At 37.6% G+C, this 24,564-nt stretch overlaps 1 protein-coding gene across 25 annotated transcripts in view; it reads right to left on the bottom strand.

The window, feature by feature from the left end:
• The window catches only part of PTPN13 (protein tyrosine phosphatase non-receptor type 13), a 243,490-nt gene that overhangs the window by 178,377 nt on the left and 40,549 nt on the right, over positions 1–24,564 (bottom strand). For all 25 annotated transcript variants that reach the window (XM_024246017.3, XM_024246021.3, XM_054553498.2 and 22 more), the window contains exon 2: positions 24,291–24,410. In XM_024246017.3, the coding sequence (XP_024101785.2) occupies positions 24,291–24,405 (115 nt within the window). In that variant the 5' untranslated portion in view covers positions 24,406–24,410. The remainder of the gene's footprint in view (positions 1–24,290; positions 24,411–24,564) is intronic.

Genomic DNA, 24,564 nt, shown 5'->3' with positions numbered 1-24,564 from the left:
GTTTTTAAAAATAACCAGGAAGAAGGAGACAGAGCAAGATGGCCAGATAGAACCCTGAGCAATAATCCCCCCATCAGGAACACTAAATTGAACAACCATTCATGCAAGAAAGCATCTTCATAAGAACAAAAAGATCAGGTGAGTGATAAAAGTACCTATGTTCAAACCAGGTACTTTTTATCGAGGAAAGAGGCATTCAAGAATGTAGGAGAGACAGTCTTGCATTGACTACACCAATCCCAGGCAGTGCATTGAGGAGACAGAGTCTATGTGCATGGAGGAGAGAGTGAAGTTAGTGGAGGACTTTACAGTGGAGCTCGGTGCTGCTCTGTCACAGCAGAACACAACACAGGTAGGAATTCTGTCAATGCCTATGGAGGGAGCATTCAGACCACCAGTGGGCTACAGGGGAATCCCCAACTCCAGCTAGAAGAACCCAGTTTCAGGCCAGTGGGGCTTCCCCACCAGCTGACTAAAGTGGCCTGGATCACGGAATAAATTTGAGTGGCAGTCAGGCCACAAGGACTGCAGTCCTCAGGCAAACCCTGGTGCTGCACTAGTCTCAGAGGCAGTGGACTTGGAATGCAACCCAGTGCAAAACCAACTGTGGCAGCTAAGGGAGTGCCTGTATCACCCCTCCCCAATTCCAGGCAGTGCAGCTTTTGGGGAGACACCTTCCATGTGGAGGATGGAGTGGGAAGAGCACAGAGGACTTTGTCTTGCAACTTGGGCACCAGCTTAGCAGATTCCTGAAGCCTCCAATTCCAAGTCTTTGCTCCTAGATGGTGTTTCTAGACCCATTCTGGGCCAGAAGAAAATGCACTGTCCTGATGGAACAGACTCGGTCCCAGCAGGATTCACCAACTGCTGACTAAAGTGGTCATGGTCCTTGAATAAACATCAGCAGCAGCTAGGCGGTAGTGGCTACCAGTACTGGTGAATTCCAGTACTGTGCTGGTCTGCAAGCCTTCAGGTGAGACTCTGCAGTGTCAGCTGTGGTGATCACAGGAAAGTCTGTGTCACCTCTCCCTCAACTCCAGGCAGCCTAGTACAGAGAGAGGTTCCTTCTGACTGGGGAAAAGAGAGAAAAGAGAGCATGCGACTTTGCCTGCTAACCTAGGGAATCTTCCTTATCTTATCCAAGTTCACAAAGGCAGTGTATTTAGGGGTCTGCAAGAGTTGCAGTGAGGGTGGTTCCAAGATGGCCGAATAGGAACAGCTCGTCTATAGCTCCCAGCGTGAGCGACGCAGAAGACGGGTGATTTCTGCATTTCCAACTGAGGTACCGGGATCATCTCACTGGGGCTTGTCAGACAGTGGGTAAAGGACAGTGGGTGCAGCCCACCAAGCGTGAGCCAAAGCAGGGTGAGGCATCGCCTTACCCAGGGAAGTGCAAGGGGTTGGGGAATTCCCTTTCCTAGCCAAGGGAAGCTGTGACAGACGGCACCTGGGAAATCGGGTCACTCCCATCCTAATACTGCACTTTTCCAATGGTCTTAGCAAACGGCACACCAAGAGATTATATCCTGCGCCTGGCTTGGAGGGTCCCACGCCCACAGAGCCTCGCTCACTGCTACCACAGCAGTCTGAGATCAAACTGCAAGGTGGCAGCGAGGCTAGGGGAGGAGCGCTTGCCATTGCTGAGGCTTGAGTAGGTAAACAAAGCAGCTGGGAAGCTCGAACTGGGTGGAGCCCACCGCAGCTCAAGGAGGCCTGCCTGCCTCTGTGGACTCCACCTCTGGGGGCAGGGCATAGCCAAACAAAAGGCAGCAGAAACTTCTGCAGACTTAAATGTCCCTGTCTGACAGCTTCGAAGAGAGTAGTGGTTCTCCCAGCATGGAGTTTGAGATCTGAGAATGGACAGACTGCCTCCTCAAGTGGGTCCCTGACCCCTGAGTAGCCTCACTGGGAGGCACCCTCCAGTAGGGGCAGACTGACACCTCACACGGCTGGGTACTCCTCTGAGAGAAAGCTTCCAGAGGAACGATCAGGCAGCAACATTTGCTGTTCAGCAATATTTGCTGTTCTGCAGCCTCTGCTGCTGATACCCTGGCAAACAGGGTCTGGAGTGGACGTCCAGCAAACTCCAACAGACCTGCAGCTGAGGGTCCTGACTGTTAGAAGGAAAACTAACAAACAGAAAGGACATCCACACCAAAGCCCCATCTGTACTTCACCATCATCAAAGACCAAAGGTAGATAAAACCACAAAGATTGGGATAAAACAGAGCAGAAAAGCTGAAAATTCTAAAAACCAGAGCACCCCTCCCCCTCCAAAGGAACACAGCTCCTTGCCAGCAACAGAACAAAGCTGGATGGAGAATGACTTTGACGAGTTGAGAGAAGAAGGCTTCAGATGATCAAACTTCTCTGAGCTAAAGGAGGAAGTTGGAACTCATCGCAAAGAAGCTAAAAACCTTGAAAAAAAGATTAGACGAATGGCTAACTAGAATAACCAGTGTAGAGAAGTCCTTAAATGACCTGATGGAGCTGAAAACCATGGCACAAGAACTACGTGATGCATGCACAAGCTTCAGTAGCCGATTAGATCAACTGGAAGAAAGGGTATCAGTGACTGAAGATCAAATAAATGAAAAGAAGCAAGAAGAGAAGTTCAGAGAAAAAAGAGTAAAAAGAAACTAACAAAGCCTCCAAGAAATATGGGACTATGTGAAAAGACCAAATCTACGTCTGATTGGTGTACCTAAAAGTGACAGGGAGAATGGAACCAAGTTGGAAAACACTGCAGGATATTATCCAGGAACACTTCCCCAACCTAGCAAGGCAGGCCAACATTCAAATTCAAGAAATACAGAGAATGCCACAAAGATACTCCTTGAGAAGAACAACTCCAAGACACATAATTATCAGATTCACCAAAGTTGAAATGAAGGAAAAAATGTTAAGGACAGCCAGAGAGAAAGGTCGGGTTACCATCAAAGGGAAGCCCATCAGACTAACAGCTGATCTCTTGGCAGAAACCCTACAAGCCAGAAGAGAGTGGGGGGGCAATATTCAACATTCTTAAAGAAAAGAATTTTCAACCCAGAATTTCATATCCAGCCAAACTAAGCTTCATAAATGAAGGAAAAATAAAATCCTTTACAGACAAGCAAATGCTGAGAGATTTTGTCACCACCAGGCTTGCCCTAAAAGAGCTCCTGAAGGAAGCATTAAACATGGAAAAGAACAACTGGTACTAGCCACTGCAAAAACATGCCAAATTGTAAAGACCATCAATGCTAGGAAGAAACTGCATCAACTAACAAGCAAAATAACGAGCTAACATCATAATGACAGGATCAAATTCACACATAACAATATTAACCTTAAATGTAAATGGGCTAAATGCTCCAATTAAAAGACACAGACTGGCAAATTGGATAAAGAGTCAAGACCCATCAGTGTGCTGTATTCAGGAAACCCATCTCACGTGCAGAGACACACATAGGCTCAAAATAAAGGGATGGAGGAAGATCTACCAAGCAAATGGAAAACAAAAAAAGGCAGGGGTTGCAATCCTAGTCTCTGATAAAACAGACTTTAAACCAACAAAGATCAAAAGAGACAAAGAAGGCCATTTCATAATGGTAAAGGGATCAATTCAACAAGAAGAGCTAACTATCCTAAATATATATGCACCCAATACAGGAGCACCCAGATTCATAAAGCAAGTCCTGAGTGACCTACAAAGAGACTTAGACTCCCACACATTAATAATGGGAGATTTTAACACCCCACTGTCAACATTAGACAGATCAGTGAGACAGAAAGTTAACAAGGATATCCAGGAATTGAACTCAGCTCTGCACCAAGCGGACCTAATAGACATATACAGAACTCACCACCCAAAATCAACAGAATAAATATTCTTCTCAGCACCACATAACACTTATTCCAAAATTGACCACATAGTTGGAAGTAAAGCACTCCTCAGCAAATGTAAAAGAACAGAAATTATAACAAACTGTCTCTCAGACCACAGTGCAATCAAACTAGAACTCAGGATTAAGAAACTCACTCAAAACCACTCAACTACATGGAAACTGAACAACCTACTCCTGAATGACTACTGGGTACATAACGAAATGAAGGCAGAAATAAAGATGTTCTTTGAAACCAATGAGAACAAAGACACAACATACCAGAATCTCTGGGACACATTTAAAGCAGTGTGTAAAGGGAAATTTATAGTACTCTCTTATGGTAGTTTGTATTTCTGTGGGATTGGTGGTGATATCCCCTTTATCATTTTTTATTGTGTCTATTTGATTCTTCTCTCTTTTCTTCTCTATTAGTCTTGCTAGTGGTCTATCAATTTTGTTGATCTTTTCAAATAACCAGCTCCTGGATTCATTGATTTTTTTGATGGGTTTTTTTGTGTGTCTATCTCCTTCAGTTCTGCTCTGGTCTTAGTTATTTCTTGCCTTCTGCTAGCTTTTGAATGTGTTTGCTCTTGCTTCTCTAGTTCTTTTAATTGTGATGTTAGGGTGTCAATTTTAGATCTGTCCTGCTTTCTCTTGTGGGCATTTAGTGCTATAAATTTTCCTCTACACACTGCTTTAAATGTGATAAGAGCTATCTTATAGTTTTAAGATGATCCAAAGCTAAAAATCCTGGAGTTCTGATATGTTAAACTTTACATTTTATGCATTGAAGCTTAGGTACACATCACAGCTTTAAGTTAAATATTCATATCTGCACCACAGATGTTTCTTAATAAAGCTCTGCTTTTCAATGTCTTTAGTTACTTTTCAATTTTCTAGAAATATTTATTCTGGAAAAGATTTTCTTAAGTTGTATTTCTTCTTAGTTTTTTTTTTTTAAATAATACAAATAAAGGTTTCTCTTTTTAAATATATAAACACTGTGATCACTTCTTTTGAAGCAAATGGCCAGTTGTTGCATGCAATGTTGAATTTATGTTTGGAGTATTTTATATTATGGACTTCTGAAAACAACGGTTTGAAATTTCTGCTTTTTGAATCATGAGTTGTGAGTTGGACTTTCAAGTTGCATATTAGGTGCATGTTTTTCTGTGATTGGTTAATAAAAAAAAACACTACAGCAAAAAAAAAAAAAAAAAAAAAAAAAGAGTTGCAGTGGTTGGAGGCTTAGGGTGCCCCCTAGTGCTGAAATGGCTGCAGTAATTGCAGGCTTAGATCACAATACTCAATCCCCTTTGAATTCATGGAAAGCCTTGTCAAGAAAGTTGGGTACAAACAAGACTAGACTGCAAAGATTGGAATAAATACCTAACTCTTCAATGCCCAGACATCAATGAACATCTAAAAGCATCAGGGACACACAAGGAAACATGACTTCACCAAATGGACTAAATAAGGCACTAGTGACCAATCTTGGAGTGATGAAGGTATTCCTTTCAGATAGGAAATTCAAAATAGCTATCTGGAGGAAACTCAATGAACATCAAGAAAACAAGAGAAGGAATTCAGAATTCTATCAGAGAAATTTAACTAACAGATTAAAATTTTAAAAATCAAGCAGAAATTCTGGAACTGAAAAATTCAAACAACAAACTGAAAAATGCATCAGAGAATCTCAACAGCAGAACTGATCAAGCAGAAGGAAAACTGATGAGCTCAACAACAGGCTATATGGAAATACACAGTCAGGGGAAAAATAAGAAAGAATAAAAAAGAATAAAGCATGGCTACGAGATCTGGAAAATAACCTCAAAAGGGCAAATCTAAGAATTATTGGCCTTAAAGAGGATGTAAAGAGAGAGAGTGCAATAGAAAGTTTAATTACAGAGAACTCTTCAAACCTACAGTATGAATATCCAAGTACGAAAAGATCACAGAACACCAAGAAGATTTAACCCAAATAAAACTACCTCAAGGTATATAATAATCAAACTCAAAGGAGAAGGATAAAGAAAGGATCCTAAAAGCAGCAAGAGAAAATATACAAATAACATATAAAGGAGCTCTGACATTTCTGACAGCAGAATTCCTACTGAACACCTCATAGGCCAGGAGGAAATGGAATGACCCATTCAAAAAATGCTGAAGGAAAAAACTGTTCCAACCTAGAATATTATATCCAGCAAAATTATCCTTCAAACACGAAGGAGAGATAAAGACTTTCCCAGACAATCAAAAGCTGATGGATTTTGTAGCACTAGATGTACCTTACAAAAAATGCTAAAGAGAGGTCTTCAATCTGGAGGAATGTTTATGAGCAACAAGAAATCATCTGACAGAATAAAATTCACTAGTGAAAATAAGTACACAAAAAATACAGAATACTCTAACACTGTAATTGTTGTATATAAATCATGCATATTTTAGTAGACTAAAAGAAAAACCCATCAAAAATAATAACTAAAATAACTTTTAAAGAGAAAGCAATAGCAAACCAAACCCAAAATTAGTAGAAGAAAAGAAAGATCAGAGCAAAAATAATTAAAATTGAGATTAAAAAAATACAAAAGATCAACCAAACAAAAAAACTGGATTTTTTTGCTTTTTGTTTTTAACAGATGGTCCATCACTATGTTGCCCAAGCTAGAATACAGTGGCTATTCACAGGTGTGATCATAGTGCACTGAAGCCTCAAACTCCTAGTCTCAGCTGGTCCAATTCTCCTGCCTCAGCCTCCTGTGTAGCTTGGACTACAGATGTGTGCCACTGCATCTGGCTAATTGGTTTTTTGAAAAGATAAACAAAATTGACAAACTTTTAGCCAAGGTAAGAAAAAAAGAGACAAGACCCAATTAAATAAAAGCAGAGATGAAAAAGGGGACATTACAACTGATATCACAGAAATTCAAAGGATCATTAGAGAGTATTAGGAGAAACAATATCCCAATAAATTGGAAAACCTAGAAGAAATGGATCAGTTCCTAGAAACATACACCCAACCAAGACCGAACCATGAAGAAATCCAAATAACAACAGACCAATAACAAGTAATGAGATAAGAGCCGTAATAAAAAGTCTCCCATCAAAGAAAAGCCCAGGACCTGATGGCTTCACTGCTGAATTCTACTAAACATTTAAAAAAGTAATACCAACTCTACTCAAATGATTCCAATAAATCAAGGAGATGGGAATACTTCCAAACTCATTTTCTGAAGCCAGTATTACCCTGTTATTAAAACCAGACAAAAATACATCAGGAAGGAAGGAAGGAAGGAAGGAAGGGAGGGAGGGAGGGAGGGAGGGAGGGAGGGAGGGAGGGAGGGAGGGAGGGAGGGAGGGAAGCACGGAAGGAGGAAAGAAACAAACTAACTAACTATAGGCCAATATTACTGATAAATAGAAATGCAAATATCCTCAACAAAATACTAGCAATCTGAATTAAACAATACAGTAAAAAGATCATTCATTATGTTCAAGTGGGATTCATCCCAGGAATGGAAGGATAGTTCAACATGGGCAAATCAATAAATGGGAGATATCATATCAACAGAATAAAAGACAAAAACCATATGATCATTTCAATACATGCTGTAAAAGCATTCAATAAAATTCAATATCTCTTCATGATAAAAACTCTTGACAAACAGTATAGAAGGAACATACCTCAACATGATAAAGGCCATATATAACAAACCGACAGCTAGTATTATACTGAATGCTTTTCAGTTTTCAGAGGAAAAACTGAAAGCTTTTCCTCTAAGATCTGTAATAAGATACGGATGCCTACTTCCAGTTTTATTCAAAATAAAACTAGAAGTTCTAGCCAGAGCAATTAGATAGGAGAAATAATAAAGGACATCCAAATTGGAAAAGAAGAAGTCAAATTATTCTTATTAGCAAATGATATGATTTTTTTTTATTTATTGAACATTTACTTTATGCTAGCAAAATCTAAGTACGTTATAAGCATTATTTTGTTTAGTAGTCACAGATTCCTGTGATATGATTGAGAATCCTATGAATTAAAGAAAACTGTATGCTTGCAGAGGATCATACAGTTAATATGTGATGAATCTTGGATTGTGCCTTTTTCTTTTTTTTTTTCTTTTTATTATTATTGTTATTATTATTATTATACTTTAGGCTCTATGGTACATGTGCGCAACGTGCAGGTAAGTTACATATGTATACACGTGCCATGCTGGTGTGCTGCACCCACCAACTCGTCATCTAGCATTAGGTATATCTCCCAATGCTATCCCTCCCCCCTCCCCCCACCCCACAACAGTCCCCGAAGTGTGATGTTCTCCTTCCTGTGTCCACGTGTTCTCATTGTTCAATTCCCACCTATGAGTGAGAATATGCAGTGTTTGGTTTTTTGTTCTTGCGACAGTTTACTGAGAATGATGATTTCCAATTTCATCCATGTCCCTACAAAGGACATGAACTCATCATTTTTTATGGCTGCATAGTATTCCATGGTGTATATGTGCCACATTTTCTTAATCCAGTCTATCATTGTTGGACATCTGGGTTGGTTCCAAGTCTTTGCTATTGTGAATAATGCTGCAATAAACATACGTGTGCATGTGTCTTTATAGCAGCATGATTTATAGTCCTTTGGGTATATACCCAGTAATGGGATGGCTGGGTCAAATGGAATTTCTAGTTCTAGATCCCTGAGGAATCACCACACTGACTTCCACAAGGGTTGAACAAGTTTACAGTCCCACCAACAGTGTAAAAGTGTTCCTATTTCTCCACATCCTCTCCAGCACCTGTTGTTTCCTGACTTTTTAATGATTGCCATTCTAACTGGTGTGAGATGGTATCTCATTGTGGTTTTGATTTGCATTTCTCTGATGGCCAGTGATGGTGAGCATTTTTTCATGTGTTTTTTGGCTGCATAAATGTCTTCTTTTGAGAAGTGGCTGTTCATGTCCTTCGCCCACTTTTTGATGGGGTTGTTTGTTTTTTTCTTGTAAATTTGTTGGAGTTTATTGTAGATTCTGGATATTAGCCCTTTGTCAGATGAGTAGGTTGCGAAAATTTTCTCCCATTTTGTAGGTTGCCTGTTCACTCTGATGGTAGTTTCCTTTGCTGTGCAGAAGCTCTTTAGTTTAATTAGATCCCATTTGTCAATTTTGGCTTTTGTTGCCATTGCTTTTGGTGTTTTAGACATGAAGTCCTTGCCCATGCCTATGTCCTGAATGGTAATGCCTAGGTTTTCTTCTAGGGTTTTTATGGTATTAGGTCTAACATTTAAATCTTTAATCCATCTTGAATTGATTTTTGTATAAGGTGTAAGGAAGGGATCCAGTTTCAGCTTTCTACATATGGCTAACCAGTTTTCCCAGCACCATTTATTAAATAGGGAATCCTTTCCCCATTTCTTGTTTTTCTCAGGTTTGTCAAAGATCAGACAGTTGTAGATATGTGGCATTATTTCTGACGGCTCTGTTCTGTTCCATTGATCTATATGTCCGTTTTGGTACCAGTACCATGCTGTTTTGGTTACTGTAGCCTTGTAGTATAGTTTGAAGTCAGGTAGTGTGATGCCTCCAGCTTTGTTCTTTTGGCTTAGGATTGACTTGGCGATGCGGGCTCTTTTTTGGTTCCATATGAACTTTAAAGTAGTTTTTTCCAATTCTGTGAAGAAAGTCATTGGTAACTTGATGGGGATGGCATTGAATCTGTAAATTACCTTGGGAAGCATGGCCATTTTCATGATATTGATTCTTCCTACCCATGAGCATGGAATGTTCTTCCATTTGTTTGTATCCTCTTTTATTTCCTTGAGCAGTGGTTTGTAGTTCTCCTTGAAGAGGTCCTTCACATCCCTTGTAAGTTGGATTCCTAGGTATTTTATTCTCTTTGAAGCAATTGTGAATGGGAGTTCACTCATGATTTGGCTCTCTGTTTGTCTGTTATTGATGTATAAGAATGCTTGTGATTTTTGTACATTGATTTTGTATCCTGAGACTTTGCTGAAGTTGCTTATCAGCTTAAGGAGATTTGGGGCTGAGACAATGGAGTTTTCTAGATATACTATCATGTCATCTGCAAACAGGGACAATTTGACTTCCTCTTTTCCTAATTGAATACCCTTGATTTCCTTCTCTTGCCTAATTGCCCTGGCCAGAACTTCCAACACCATGTTGAATAGAAGTGGTGAGAGAGGGCATCCCTGTCTTGTGCCAGTTTTCAAAGGGAATGCTTCCAGTTTTTGCCCATTCAGTATGATATTGGCTGTGGGTTTGTCATAAATAGCTCTTATTATTTTGAGATACGTCCCATCAATACCTAATTTATTGAGAGTTTTTAGCATGAAGGGTTGTTGAATTTTGTCAAAGGCCTTTTCTGCATCTATTGAGATAATCATGTGGTTTTTGTCTTTGGTTCTGTTTATATGCTGGATTACATTTATTGATTTGCGTATATTGAACCAGCCTTGCATCCCAGGGATGAAGCCCACTTGATCATGGTGGATAAGCTTTTTGATGTGCTGCTGGATTCGGTTTGCCAGTATTTTATTGAGGATTTTTGCACCAATGTTCATCAAGGATATTGGTCTAAAATTCTCTTTTTTTGTTGTGTCTCTGCCAGGCTTTGGTATCAGGATGATGCTGGCCTCATAAAATGAGTTAGGGAGGATTCCTTCTTTTTCTATTGATTGGAATAGTTTCAGAAGGAATGGTACCAGCTCCTCCTTGTACCTCTGGTAGAATTCGGCTGTGAACCCATCTGGTCCTGGACTTTTTTTGGTTGGTAAGCTATTGATTATTGCCACAATTTCAGCTCCTGTTATTGGTCTATTCAGAGATTCAACTTCTTCCTGGTTTAGTCTTGGGAGGGTGTATGTGTTGAGGAATTTATCCATTTCTTCTAGATTTTCTAGTTTATTTGCGTAGAGGTGTTTGTAATATTCTCTGATGGTAGTTTGTATTTCTGTGGGATCGGTGGTGATATCCCCTTTATCATTTTTTATTGCATCTATTTGATTCTTCTCTCTTTTTTTCTTTATTAATCTTGCTAGTGGTCTATCAATTTTGTTGATCCTTTCAAAAAACCAGCTCCTGGATTCATTTATTTTTTGAAGGGTTTTTTGTGTCTCTATTTCCTTCAGTTCTGCTCTGACTTTAGTTATTTCTTGCCTTCTGCTAGCTTTTGAATGTGTTTGCTCTTGCTTTTCTAGTTCTTTTAATTGTGATGTTAGGGTGTCAATTTTGGATCTTTCCTGCTTTCTCTTGTGGGCATTTAGTGCTATAAATTTCCCTCTACACACTGCTTTGAATGCATCCCAGAGATTCTGGTATGTTGTGTCTTGGTTCTCCTTGGTTTCAAAGAACATCTTTATTTCTGCCTTCATTTCGTTATGTACCCAGTAGTCATTCAGGAGCAGGTTGTTCAGTTTCCACATAGTTGAGTGGTTTTGAGTGAGATTCTTAATCCTGAGTTCTAGCTTGATTGCACTGTGATCTGAGAGATAGTTTGTTATAATTTCTGTTCTTTTACATTTATTGAGGAGAGCTTTACTTCCAAGTATGTGGTCAATTTTGGAATAGGTGTGGTGTGGTGCTGAAAAAAATGTATATTCTGTTGATTTGGGGTGGAGAGTTCTGTAGATGTCTATTAGGTCCGCTTGGTGCAGAGCTGAGTTCAATTCCTGGGTATCCTTGTTGACTTTCTGTCTCGTTGATCTGTCTAATGTTGACAGTGGGGTGTTAAAGTCTCCCATTATTAATGTGTGGGAGTCTAAGTCTCTTTGTAGGTCACTCAGGACTTGCTTTATGAATCTGGGTGCTCCTGTATTGGGTGCATATATATTTAGGATAGTTAGCTCTTCTTTTTGAATTAATCCCTTTACCATTATGTAATGGCCTTCTTTGTCTCCTTTGATCTTTGTTGGTTTAAAGTCTGTTTTATCAGAGACTAGGATTGCAACCCCTGCCTTTTTTTGTTTTCCATTTGCTTGGTAGATCTTCCTCCATCCCTTTATTTTGAGCCTATGTGTGTCTCTGCACATGAGATGGGTTTCCTGAATACAGCACACTGATGGGTTTTGAGTCTTTATCCAATTTGCCAGTCTGTGTCTTTTAATTGGAGCATTTAGTCCATTTACATTTAAAGTTAATATTGTTATGTGTGAATCTGATCCTGTCATTATGATGTTAGCATGATATGATCTTGTATTTAGAAAAACCTAAACACTCTACCAGAAAACCTTTGGAACTGATAAACAAATTCAGTAAAGTTAAGGGATACAAAAATCAACATATAAAAATCCGTAGCATTTCTATACCAATAGCAAACAATATGACAAAGAAATTAAGAAAGTAATTCCATCTACAAGTGCTACAAATAAAATAAAATACCTAGGAATAAACTTAACCAAAGAAGCAGAAGATCTCTACAATTAAAACTATAAAACAGGCCAGGTACAATGACTTATGCCTATAATTCCAGCCCTTTAGGAGGCTGAGGCAGGTGGATAGTCTGAGGCAGGTGGATAGCCTGGGCAACATGGTGAAACCCCTTCTCTGCAAACAAATATAAAAATTAACCAAGCATGACATGTCTGTAGTCCCAGCTCTTTGGGAGGCTGAGGTGGGAGGATCACTTGAGCCTAGGAGGCAGAGGCTGCAGTGAGCCATGATCGTGCCACTGCACTCCAACCTGGGTGACAGAGTGAGACCCCATCTTGAAACAAAAAAACAAAATCACAACCCTATAAAACAGTGATGAAGGCCAGACGTGGTGGCTCATGCCTATAATCCCAGCACTTTGGGAGGATGAGGCAGGCAGATCACCTGAGGTCAGGAGTTTGAGACCAGCCTGGCCAGTATGGCAGAACCCCATCTCTACTAAAAACACAAAAATTATCCGGGTGTGGTGGTGGGCACCTGTAATCTCAGCTACTTGGAAGGCTGAGGCAGGGAGAATCACTTGAACCTGGGAGGCAGAGGCTGCAGTGAGCCAAGATCATGCCACTGGACTCCCGCCTGGGTGAGAGAGCAAGACTCCACCACAAAACAAAACAAAACAAAACAAAACAAAACAAAACAAAACAGTGATGAAAATAAGTTGAAGAGGACACACAAAAATGGAAAGATATTCCATGTTCATGGATTGGACTAATCAATATTGCTTAAATGTTTAAATAAAAATTATCCAAGCATGACGCATGTCTGTAGTTAACATGCATTTAGATATGAAGCATGTTTAGACGTGACGCATGTCTAAAGCAATCTACAGATTCAATACAATCACTATTAGAATATCAATGAAATTCTTCACAGAAATAGAACAAAATCTTAAAATTTATATGGAGTCACAAAAGACCCAGAAATAGCCAGAGTAATCTTGAGCAAGAAGAACAAAGCTGGAAGCATCACATTACCTGATTTCAAATTATAATACAAAGCTATAGATACCCAAACAGCATGGTACTAGCATAGAAACAGACATATAGACAAAGGAAAAAGAATAGAGAACCCAGAAATAAATTCGTACATTCACAGTGAACTCACTTTTGACTAAGGTGCCAGGAACATATATTGGAGAAAGGACAGTCTCTTCATAAATGATGCTGGGAAAACTTAATATCCATATGTCGAAGAATGAAGATAGACCCCTATCTCTTGCCTTATACAAAAATAAAATCAAAGTAGATTAAAGACTTAAATCTAAGACCTGGAACAATGAAACTACTAGGAAAAAACATTGGGGAAAAACCCTAGGTCACTGGTGTGCACAAAGATTTCTTGCGTAACATCTCAGAAGCACAGGCAACCAAACCACTTTTGTTCACAGCAAAATTGAACAAATAGGATCACATCAAGCTAAAAAGCTTCTGCATAGGAAATGAAACAACAAAAAGACAACCCACAGAATGGGAGAAATATTTGTAAACTATTCATCTGATGGATTAATAACCAGAATATATAAGGAACACAAACAACTTAAGAGGAAAAAAACAAATAATCCCATTAAAAAGCGGGCAAAGGATCTCAATAGACATTTCTCAAAGGAAGACATACAAACGGCCAAGAAGTATATAAAAAATGTTCAAAATCACCAATCATCAGATAAATTTAAAGCTACAATGAAATACCATCTCACCCTAGTTAAAATGACTTGTAAAAAAAAGAAAGGCAATAATAAATGTTGGTGAGGATAAGAAGAAAGGGGAACTCTTGTATACTGTTGGTGGGAATGTAAATTACTACAGCCACTATGGAGAATAGTATGGAGGTTCCTCAAAAAAAATAAAAATGGAACTACCATATGATTCAGCAATCCCACTGCTAGGTATCTATCCAAAACAAAGGAAATCAGTGTATCAAAGAGATATCTTCACTCCTACGTTTATGGCAGCACTATTCACCATAGCCAAGTTATGGAATCATCTCAAGTATCTATCAACAGATGAATGGGTAAAGAAAATGTGGCATATATACACAACAGATATTATTCAGCCATATTAAAAGAATAAAATCCTTTCCTTTGCAACAACATGGATGGAACTGGAGGACATTACGTTAAGTGAAACAAGCCAGGTACAGAAAGACAAATTTCACATGTTCTCACTCATAGGCAGGAGCTTCAAAAATAAAATTGAACTCATGGAGACAGAGAGTAGAATGACGGTTACCAGAAGCTGGGAAAGATAGTAGGGAGGGGGGATAAAGAGAGGATGGTTAATGGGTATAAAAATACAGTTAGATAGAAAAAATAAGATGTAATGTTCAGTAGCACAATAGGGCAACTACAATTAACAATTTATTGCATATTTCAGAATAAAAGAGTAGAATATGAATGTTCTTAACACAAAGAAATGATAAATGCTTGAGGTGATGAATACCCCAGCTACCCTGACTTGACCATTACACACAGTATGCTTTTTTCAAAATATCACATGTACCTCAAAAATAACTAGTATGTAGGCATAATAATTAAAAATAAAAATGATATTCTGTTTAATCTGTTGAAGATCTCCATTGAGATTTTAAATTTAGTCACCATATATTTTATTTTGAGATGTTTTATTAATTTTTTTCATTCTGCCTGTATTCATATTTGGGGGCTGCTATAACAAAGTACCACAGAATGGATGGCTTAAGTTAGAGAAATTTATTTTCTCACAATTCTGTACTTTTGTAAAAGTGCAAAATCAAGGTGCTGGCAGGGTTGGTTTCTTCTGAGTACTCTCTTCTTGGCTTATAGATGGCCATCTTCTCTGTATGTCTTCTCATAGTTTTCCTTCTGTATGTGTTTACGTCCTAATTTCCTCTTCTTATAAGGACACTAGTCATATTGGATTAGGCCCCACCTTAATAACTGTATTTTAACATTATAAGCTCTTTGAAAACCCTATCTTTGATACAGTCCTATTTGGAGGTATTAGGGGTTAGGACTTCATGAATTTTTGAGGAACACAATCCCATAACATTGCCTACTTTTAACATTTTCAGTATTCTGAATTTTTCTCATTTTTAAAAATGTTTTTAGTCATTTTAAAAAATAAATTCAATAAACTAATTTAAATATACTTATTAGAAAATTATATTATCATATATTATTTTTTAAAGGTGGGTAGTCTACTCCTGATGATCTACAAAGAGAAAAATGAACATTTGGCTCAAAAAAGTCAGGTACAGCATTTGACTGAAAAACATTTTTCTTTTAAAAACACAGCTTAAAATTAGTAAGAAAAAATATCAAGCTCTAAATTTAAACGGTTTTTGAAAAAATGTTTGATATTCCTTTTCGTTAAGCAGATTTGTTAGGGAATAACTGACATACAATAATTGCACATACTAAAAGAGTACAATTTGATATTCTGACATATGAATATGCCTGTGAAACTATTATGGCAATCAAATCAAGATAATTAATATATGCATCACCTCTAAAAGTTTCCTCATGCTCTTTTATAATTCCCTGCTTCATCCCCATCATCATCTCTCATCCCTAAACAACCACTGATCTGCTTTGTCACTCACTACAGCTTAGTTTGTATGCTTTAGAATTTTAGATTAGAATCATATAGAATGTACTATTTTTTGTCTGACTTCCTTCACTCAGCATAATTATTTTGAGATTAATCGATGTTGTCGCATGTATCAATAGTTCACTCCTTTTTATTGCTGTGTAGCATTTCATGATATGAATATATCACAATTTGTTTATCTATTCACTTGTTGATAGACATTTGTATTTTTTCCAGCTTTTGGTTACTACCAAGAAATGTGCTATGAACATTCATGTACAAGTCTTTGTATGGACACACAGTTTCATCTCTTTTAAGTAAGTATACTAGGAGTGTATATGGCAGGTATATTTAACTTTTAAAGAAACTGTCAGTTTCCCAAATGTAAAGCTGTATCATTTTACATTTTCACTAGCAGTCTATGAAACTTCCAGTTGCTGGCTGGGCACAGTGGCTCATGCCTGTAATCCCAGTACTTTGGGAGGCTGCGGCGGGCCGATGATTTGAGGCCAGGAGTTCCAGACCAGCCTGGCCAAGATGGCAAAATCCCGTCTTTATGAAAATACGAGAAAATAGCCCGGTATGGTGGCACACTCCTGTGATCCCAGCTACTTGAGAGGCTGAGGTGGGAGGATCCCTTGAACCTGGGATGCGGAGGTTGCAGTGAGCCGAGATCTCACCACTGTTCTCCAGCCTGGGCAACAGAGGGAGATTCTGTCTTAAAAAAAAAAAAAATTGCAAATATTTTCTCCCAGTGTAGGTCTTTTTGTTTCATTCTCTTAATAATATGTTTAGAAGAGTGGATGTTTTTAACTCTGATGAAGTCCACTGTATCTTTTTTTTTCTTTTATGGATCATACATTTGTCTTATTTAAGATATCTCTGCCTAACTCAGGGACACAACTACTGTCTCATTTTTTTTTAAGAACTTTAATTTTTGGTATATGGATATCCAATTATTACAGCACCATTCATTGAAAAGGGCATCTTTCTTTCTTGAAAATCAATTGACCATATAGGTGTGGATTTATTTCTGGACGCTATTATGTTCAATTGATCTAGTTGTTTATTTTGATTACTGTAGATTTATAATAAATCTTGAGATCAGGTAGTCAGAGTTCTCAAGCATTGTTCTTTTTTCAAAGTTGTTTTGGCTACTCTAAGTCCACTGAATTTCCACATGAACTTTACAATCCACTTGTCATTTTCTACAAAAAAATATAGGCTGTTGGAATTGCACTGAATCTAGAGATCAGTTTAGAGAAAACTGACATCTGAACAATACTGAGTCTTTCGATACAGGAACACACCATAGCTCTCTATCTATTTAAGTGTTCTTTAATTTCTCTCAGCGCTGTGTTTTACTTTTTGTTTCATAGGCCTTCATATCTTTTGTCAGGTTTATTCCTAATTTTTTCATATTGTTAAATTTTTTATTCCATATTTTACTTTTTTTTAATCATTTCTAAATGGTAAAAGAGTTGTTTTTTGCATATTGATCTTGTATCTTTCAACTTGTTAAACATCTACGAGTTTCAAGTGGCTTTTCTGGATTCTATCAAATTTTCTATATAGAACATGTCATATTCAAATACATACAGTTTTACTTTTGTCTAATCTGGATGCCTTTTATTTGTCTTGTTTTATTTGCACTAGTTAGAACTTAGAATACAATGTTCAATATAAGTAATGAGAGCAGATATCCTTGACCTATTCCTGATCTTAGGGTAAGAGTCAATGTTTTACCAGTAAGTATGATGTGTAGATACCCGTTATTAGGTTGAGGTAGTTCCTTTCTATTCCTAGATGAGAGTTTGTTTGTTTGTTTGTTTGTTTTTGGAGACAGGGCCTCACTCTGTTGCCCAGGGTGGAGTGCAGTGGTGCTATCTTGGCTCACTGCAACCTCCTGGGCTCAAGCCATCCTCTTGAATAGCTGGGACTACAGGTATATGTCACCACGCCTGACTAATTTTTGTATTTTTTGTAGAGACGAGGTTTCACCATGTTTCACAGGCTGGTCACGAACTCCTGAACTCAAGCAGTCTCTCCTGCCTCAGCCTCCCAAAGTGCTGGGATTACAGGTGTGAGCTGCCAAGCCCGGTGCTGAGTTAAGAGCTTTTTAAGATTGAAATGGATATTAGATGTTACCAAATGTTTTTTCTGCATCTATTAAAAAGATAATATCGTTTTCTTTTTTTAGTCGTTACTATGGTCAATTATATTGACTGATTTGTGAATGTTCAACCAATCTTGCATTCCTAGGATCCATTTGATCATGATGTGCTATCATTTTTATATATTGTTGGATTCAATTAATTAAAGTTTTCTTAAGAATTTCTGCATCTATGTTCATGAGACATATTGGTTTGTAGTTTTTCTCTAATGTATTTGTCTGACTTTGAAATCACAGTAATGCTGCCCTCACAGAATGAATGAGTTGGGAAGTACACCCTTCTCTTCAATGTTCTATTAGTGCTTGTATAGAAGTGCTATTATTTCTTCCTTATATTTTTAGTACAATTCCCTAGTGAAACAACATGGGCCTGGAATTTTCTTTATGGGGTATTTTAAACTATAAATTAAATCATCTTGGCCAGGTGTGGTGGCTCACGCCTGTAATCCTAACACTTTGCGAGGCTGACGCGAGCGGGTCATTTGAGGGCAGGAGTTCAAGACCAGCCTGGCCAACACGGCGAAATTCCATCTCTACTAAAAATACAAAAAAAAAATTTAGCCGAGCGTGGTAGCACACACCTGTAGTCCCAGCTACTTGGGAGGCTGAGGCAGGAGAATAGCTTGAACCTGGGAAGCAGAGGTTACAGTGAGCCAAGATCACGCCACTGCACTTCAGCCTGAGTGGCAGTGAGACTCTGTCTCCAAAAACAAACAAACAAACAAAAAATCAATCATCTTAATAGATATAGGATAATTCAGATTGTCTATTTTTTTCTTGAGTGAGCTTTGGTAGTTTGTGTCTTTTTAGATGTCCATTTCATGTAAGTTGTTGAATAGTTCAACAACTTTGTTCATCATTTTTCCTTATTATTTTTTTAAATAACTACAGAATCTGAAATCATGTCACCTGATACTGTTTTTGTAAACCTCCTGTTGCTGTATTGATAAGAGTGTTATCAATTTTTAAACTTTATTGTTATATACACACGAAGTGATTTTATAGCTCTAAATAGGTGTAAGTTCATAATGATTTGTTTTAAAATAGTTACATTATTTCTGCTCTGCCAATACTAACTCCTATAAGTCATTTAAACTGGGCTGTTTCCTTACCTCTAAAATGATTAGACTGAACAGATTAAAATCTTTTCAGCTCTAAGAGTTTGATTCCATAAATAAAAGAAATGTGTGTGGTTCTGAGTATATGTAGATATTTCTTATACACACTTTTTTCTTTTAGTAGCAAGAGAATTTTCCTGAAAGTATTTATGCAATAAAATTGTATAAAAAATAGAACATAATATTCACTAAATTTTGCTGATATTATTTAACAGATTTATTCACTAATAAGATTTTTAAAAGTTATCTATAAATTCTAATTTTTAAGCACTTTTTTAGGACTGAAATTTGATATTTGTCTTAGCTTTCTAATTTGTCATTTTCACTTATAATAAGACTATAAAAACGAAATACAGTCAAATAATTATATATGCTCTGTTCTCTACAATCTGATCCAAATTTGTCTTTCAAAGAATATAAGAAACACAATGTGGTCTTTCAATTTTCTCAGGACACTTGCTGGTATCTCTTGGAACTTTTTAATGTAGACAATGAACCTGGCTTGTTTTTAATATTTCTCTTTATCAAATGCTTTATTCTATTATCTTTTTAACTGTTTATTGAAATTACTCATTTCATTAATTATTCTTTTATTTATTAAACAGGGAACCAGAAGTGACTACTTATAAAGGGATTTATATCCTTGCCTAAGTGAGGGAAACTGAGTCTCTTCCTCTGACTAATCAATCAGTCTAACACCCTAAAACCTCAAGATTTGAAAGAGCTGTTTTCTGCAGAGAGCAACAGTTCCATAACAAAAAAAATTACTGTTTTGGACAATTACTACAGTTGTAAGCTAAGTTTTCCAAGGTAGCAATAACTTCACTTCTAAAGATTATTCATAAAGAGCAGGAGAATAGCATTTTTTTATTATGTAGGAACACTGAGCTCCTACATGAATTCATCCATGATATAAAAGCTAGAATCTTAAATGTATATATGTTTTTCTGACATAAGCTAGGATTCTCAATCAGTTAAAAAGATGAAGTGGGCCAGGTGCGGTGGCTCACGCTTGTAATTCCAGCACTCTGAGAGGCTGAGGTGGGTGATCACCTGAGGTCAGGAGTTCAAGACCAGCCTGGCCAACATGGTGAAACCCCGTCTCTACAAAAATATACAAACAAATCAGCCAGGTGTGGTGGCACACGCCTGTAATCCCAGCTACTCAGGAGGCTGAAACACGAAAATCGCTTGAGCCCGGGAGGTGGAGGTTGCAGTGAGCTGAGATTGCACCACTGCACTCCAGCCTGAGTGACAGAGTGAGACTCCATCTCAAAAAAAAAAAAAAAAGAAGAAGAAGAAAAGAAAAGATGAACTGAAAGGCATGCGACTAGGAAATCATAACACAGGAAGATTCTTAGCAAAATTTCGCCAAAACTTTTATTTCAATAACTACAATTAACTTCCTAATTAAAGAACAGCAACTCCTCAGCTAGGTAAAAATAAAAATCTAGCTATCTACCATTCACAAAAAGTACCTAAATTACAGCATAAAGTATGTGAAAATAAAGGAAGGAGGAAAGCTATACTAGAGACAGGAAAGGTAGGTAAGTGTCAACAAAAATGAAGCAAACGTGGCAATATTAAGAGTAGATAACAGAATTTATTGCAATGACTTGTAAAGAAAAAAACTTACTTTATGTTAATAAAAATCTTGTCCATTTATATTAGTCATTAGCCATCACATGTATCACACAAAATTGCGAAAATATGTAACTACAGAAGAAGACAGACAAAAACACAATCATAGTGGGAAGTTTTGACTATCCCTAGGAATTTGACAGATGAAGAATACAGACTAATAAAGTTTAAAAAAATTGTAAGCACAAACATTCACGAGCTTAAGCTATAGCCTAGGAATAGACAGTACAATTCTTTTCAAATGACTACAGAATATTTACAAAGATAGATCATGTGTAAGATCACAAGAAAATCTCAAAAAATACTATCTTATGATTTCTCAGGGTAGTCATACAGATTGTACGTTTTAGTAACCACAAGGCAACAAAACTAAGAAACTTACACCAAAAGGGGAACCACCTTTCATCATCACCTTCATCTACATGTTAGAATTGCATGACTATTAAAAGTTTTACATTTTCCCTCCTCTGAAGAGAAGTTCATTTGAAGATGGTGTCTTTTAACAAGGCCATGCTTAGATATCATTATCCTATGAATAATAACCATAGCAATTTTGCTTTTAAAAATGGAAAGCCTTCAATTGCTGGGAGGCTCAAAAATACGAAGAAACAGATAATTTTCTTGGCTCTTGTTCAATAATACCCCAGTAGAAATGCTTATTTCCAGCCCCCTCTTATAGGAATGTCAACAGCATGCTTGCACTTATATTCTGAAAAAGAAACAGGAACAACGTACAAATTCAAGATGATAAGGGGGAAAAGCCATTGACAAGAAAGCATTTTAAAAAAACACATAAACTTCTTGGACACCATTATAGTTTACCTGCTATTTTCCCCCCGCCACTCCCAGTGTTATGCATAAGGAGTCTACGAGAGAACTAAGACAACCACCATTCTTCCATAAAATAAAAAAAACTAATAATTATTTTATTTCAATTTGTCACAAGAGTCAAGAGAAGAACTTGTGACAAAAAGATATTGTGATCAAATATACAAAAAAGATATCGTGTTATCAAATACAAAGAATGAAAAATCATAAATTTCTGATAAATTAAATCAAATAAGCATTTGTTTCCTCCAAATAAATAGAAATTTCCAATTAGCAATCATAACAATTGGTAATCTTCAAACTGCCAAAGAAACCAAATTCAATCTCTCTGTATTACTGATACTACTCTGTGAATTAGACTGGAGGCCTTATGCTAACCAGCCCCTATTGGACAGTATTTAAGACACAGCTACCTCACAATTAATTTTATAATACATCTGGTAAGTCTATTATAATGTGCCAATATGTTATGCAATAATTGCCTCTCAATGACAACACCTTTATATTCATTTGATCTCTATTAACATCATGAAATGTGAAACAAGGAAAAACCCTTAGGTACTTACAGTATGCAAGATGCTTTATATTCTATGAGTCATGGCCTGGGCAGTAATCCTGCCATTAGTATAATAAAAAGAGGTATTCTCTCTCCCTCCTCTGAACAGCTGTAGTACTTATTGTCTATGTCACTCATTTGGCACTTTGTTTCGAAGTGGTAAATTTGCAGTTGTGTCTTTTATCTGAATAAATCCCTTAAGGGCAAAAGTGACACCTACTTATTTGGATCTTCCACACAATACCTCACAAGTAGAAGGTATTTCTTAAATATTAATTGACAATTATTAATTGACTGAATAATACCATCAACATATCTTTCCTTCAATAACACCTTTGGAGTATAGCTACATCCTGTATACTCTGGAGTGTCTATACTTTCCAATTTTCTGAAAATTTTCTGAAAAATAAAGTGAAGCAAACAAAGAAATAATGTTTATTTAAAATACCCAGATTTTTGGTTAAGTGATATTAGATCAAATGAATAAATTTTCTTTAAATTAATCCTAACTCTAATTAAAGATCATCAAACATAAAGGTTATAGCACTGATGCGTGGGCCCTAACACTGTTTTTTCACAATCCTGTCTCTGAATTAAAAAACAACAACAAAAACAACAAAGCTTACCATCTGTCCCCAAACACTCTTCCCCTGTCTCTAGACCTTCCTGTACTCAATCAGTAGTTATCCCTACATCTTTCCAGAAGGTTCCCATGGCTCCTGGTCTTTAGCAACTCTATCCTATAAATGGTTCTCAAACTTTAGCATGCATCAGAATGTCCTTGAGGGCTTGTTAAAACACAAATTGCTGGGCTGCACCCCCAGAGTTCCTTATTTAGTAGGTCTCTAATGTGTGTTTTACTGTTGCATTTCTAACAAGTTTTCAAAAGATGCTAATGTTGCTGGTACCACACTTTCAGAACTATCACTACCCTCAATCCTTACTTATTTCTGTCAGGCTTTTTTGTGCCTGATGTATGCATTCAAATCAATTTTAGAGACTGATTCTTTAGATGACGCTTGGTTTTTTCACCTACTATTCTAAGTAAGTTTTGGTCAGGTGCTATGAATGGCAAACAACATCTTCATGTGCAACTTCTGGCATGGTATCAAAAGTTTTTGGACAACCAAAGGATGATTCTAACTTTTCTAACTCCACAATGCCACATAACCATTTGGACCAAGTGACCTCCTCTACAGGGAAACACCAAAATACTTGTTGACCCTATATCATTCCGATTTAGAGTAACAGGGATGCATATATTATTCTACCAGATTTTTTCCCCTCCCTCTCACCTGGTTAACTTTTCTTTTGGGTCTTAGCTTGTGTAGGAGAGCCTTCCTTTTCTGTGCCATGACCAAGTCAAATCCTCCTATTATGAGTTCTCAGAGAGTCACGGAATCCCTCCTTTTTAGCCCTTGTCATGGCTGCATTTTTTACATTTGTTTATACGTACAAATGTGTGTGTGTGTGTGTGTGTGTGTGTATTTATTTATTTTTTGAGACGGAGTCTCACTCTGTCACCCAGGCTGGAGTGCAGTGGCATAATCTTGGCTCACTGCAACCTCCACCTCCTGGATTCAAGTGATTCACCTGCCTCAGCCTCCCGAGTAGCTGGGATTACAGGTGCCCACCACTACACCGGCTAAATTTTGTATTTTTAGTAGAGATGGGGTTTCATCATGTTGGCCAGGCTGGTCTCAACCTCCTGACCTCAAGTGACTCCCCAACCTCAGCCTCCCAAAGTGCTGGGACCAGAGGTATGAGCCACCGCGCCTGGCCCAAATATTTTATTAATAGCTATTTTCCACATTGAACTGTGAGCTCTAAACTGAGAAGAACTGTTTTGGTTTCAATCACCATTACACTTTTGCTGCCTGGTGCAATATTGGGCACATAGAAGATATTCAAATGAATGTAGATAATAGCGGAGCTTTTTCAGCCCTAAAAGAGATAAGGAAAGTATTCCTTTCATACTCTGCCAAAGGCACAGGAATAATGAAACAAAAATCTAATCTCTGACCCTGTAACTGTTTTTTAGCTACCCAATACTGAAACAACAACAACAACAGCAGCAGCAGCAGCAGCAGCTTACCTTTTCTGAATAATTCTTGGAGACTTTCAGCACTTTGATTTAATACAGCCCATATTTCTTCCTCCTGAAGTGGTCCACCCCGAACCTCCAGGGCCTCAGCTAGTGACACGTGCATATTACCTGGGAAACAAAGGTAACAGATGGTCTATGCATCAGCAACTTAACTGTACTTGCAGTAGTAAAAGGTCTACATCAGTGATGACAGACTATAAGCCCCCGTCTATCTAATTTCTCAATATGGCTACCAATCTAAATGTTATCTTAAACTCATAGA

This window comes from Pongo abelii, chromosome 3 (assembly GCF_028885655.2).
Source record: "Pongo abelii isolate AG06213 chromosome 3, NHGRI_mPonAbe1-v2.0_pri, whole genome shotgun sequence".
In the NCBI taxonomy this organism is placed as follows: domain Eukaryota; kingdom Metazoa; phylum Chordata; class Mammalia; order Primates; family Hominidae; genus Pongo; species Pongo abelii.
Note: the sequence above shows the minus strand (reverse complement) of the source record. Positions and strands in the feature narration are given on the sequence as shown.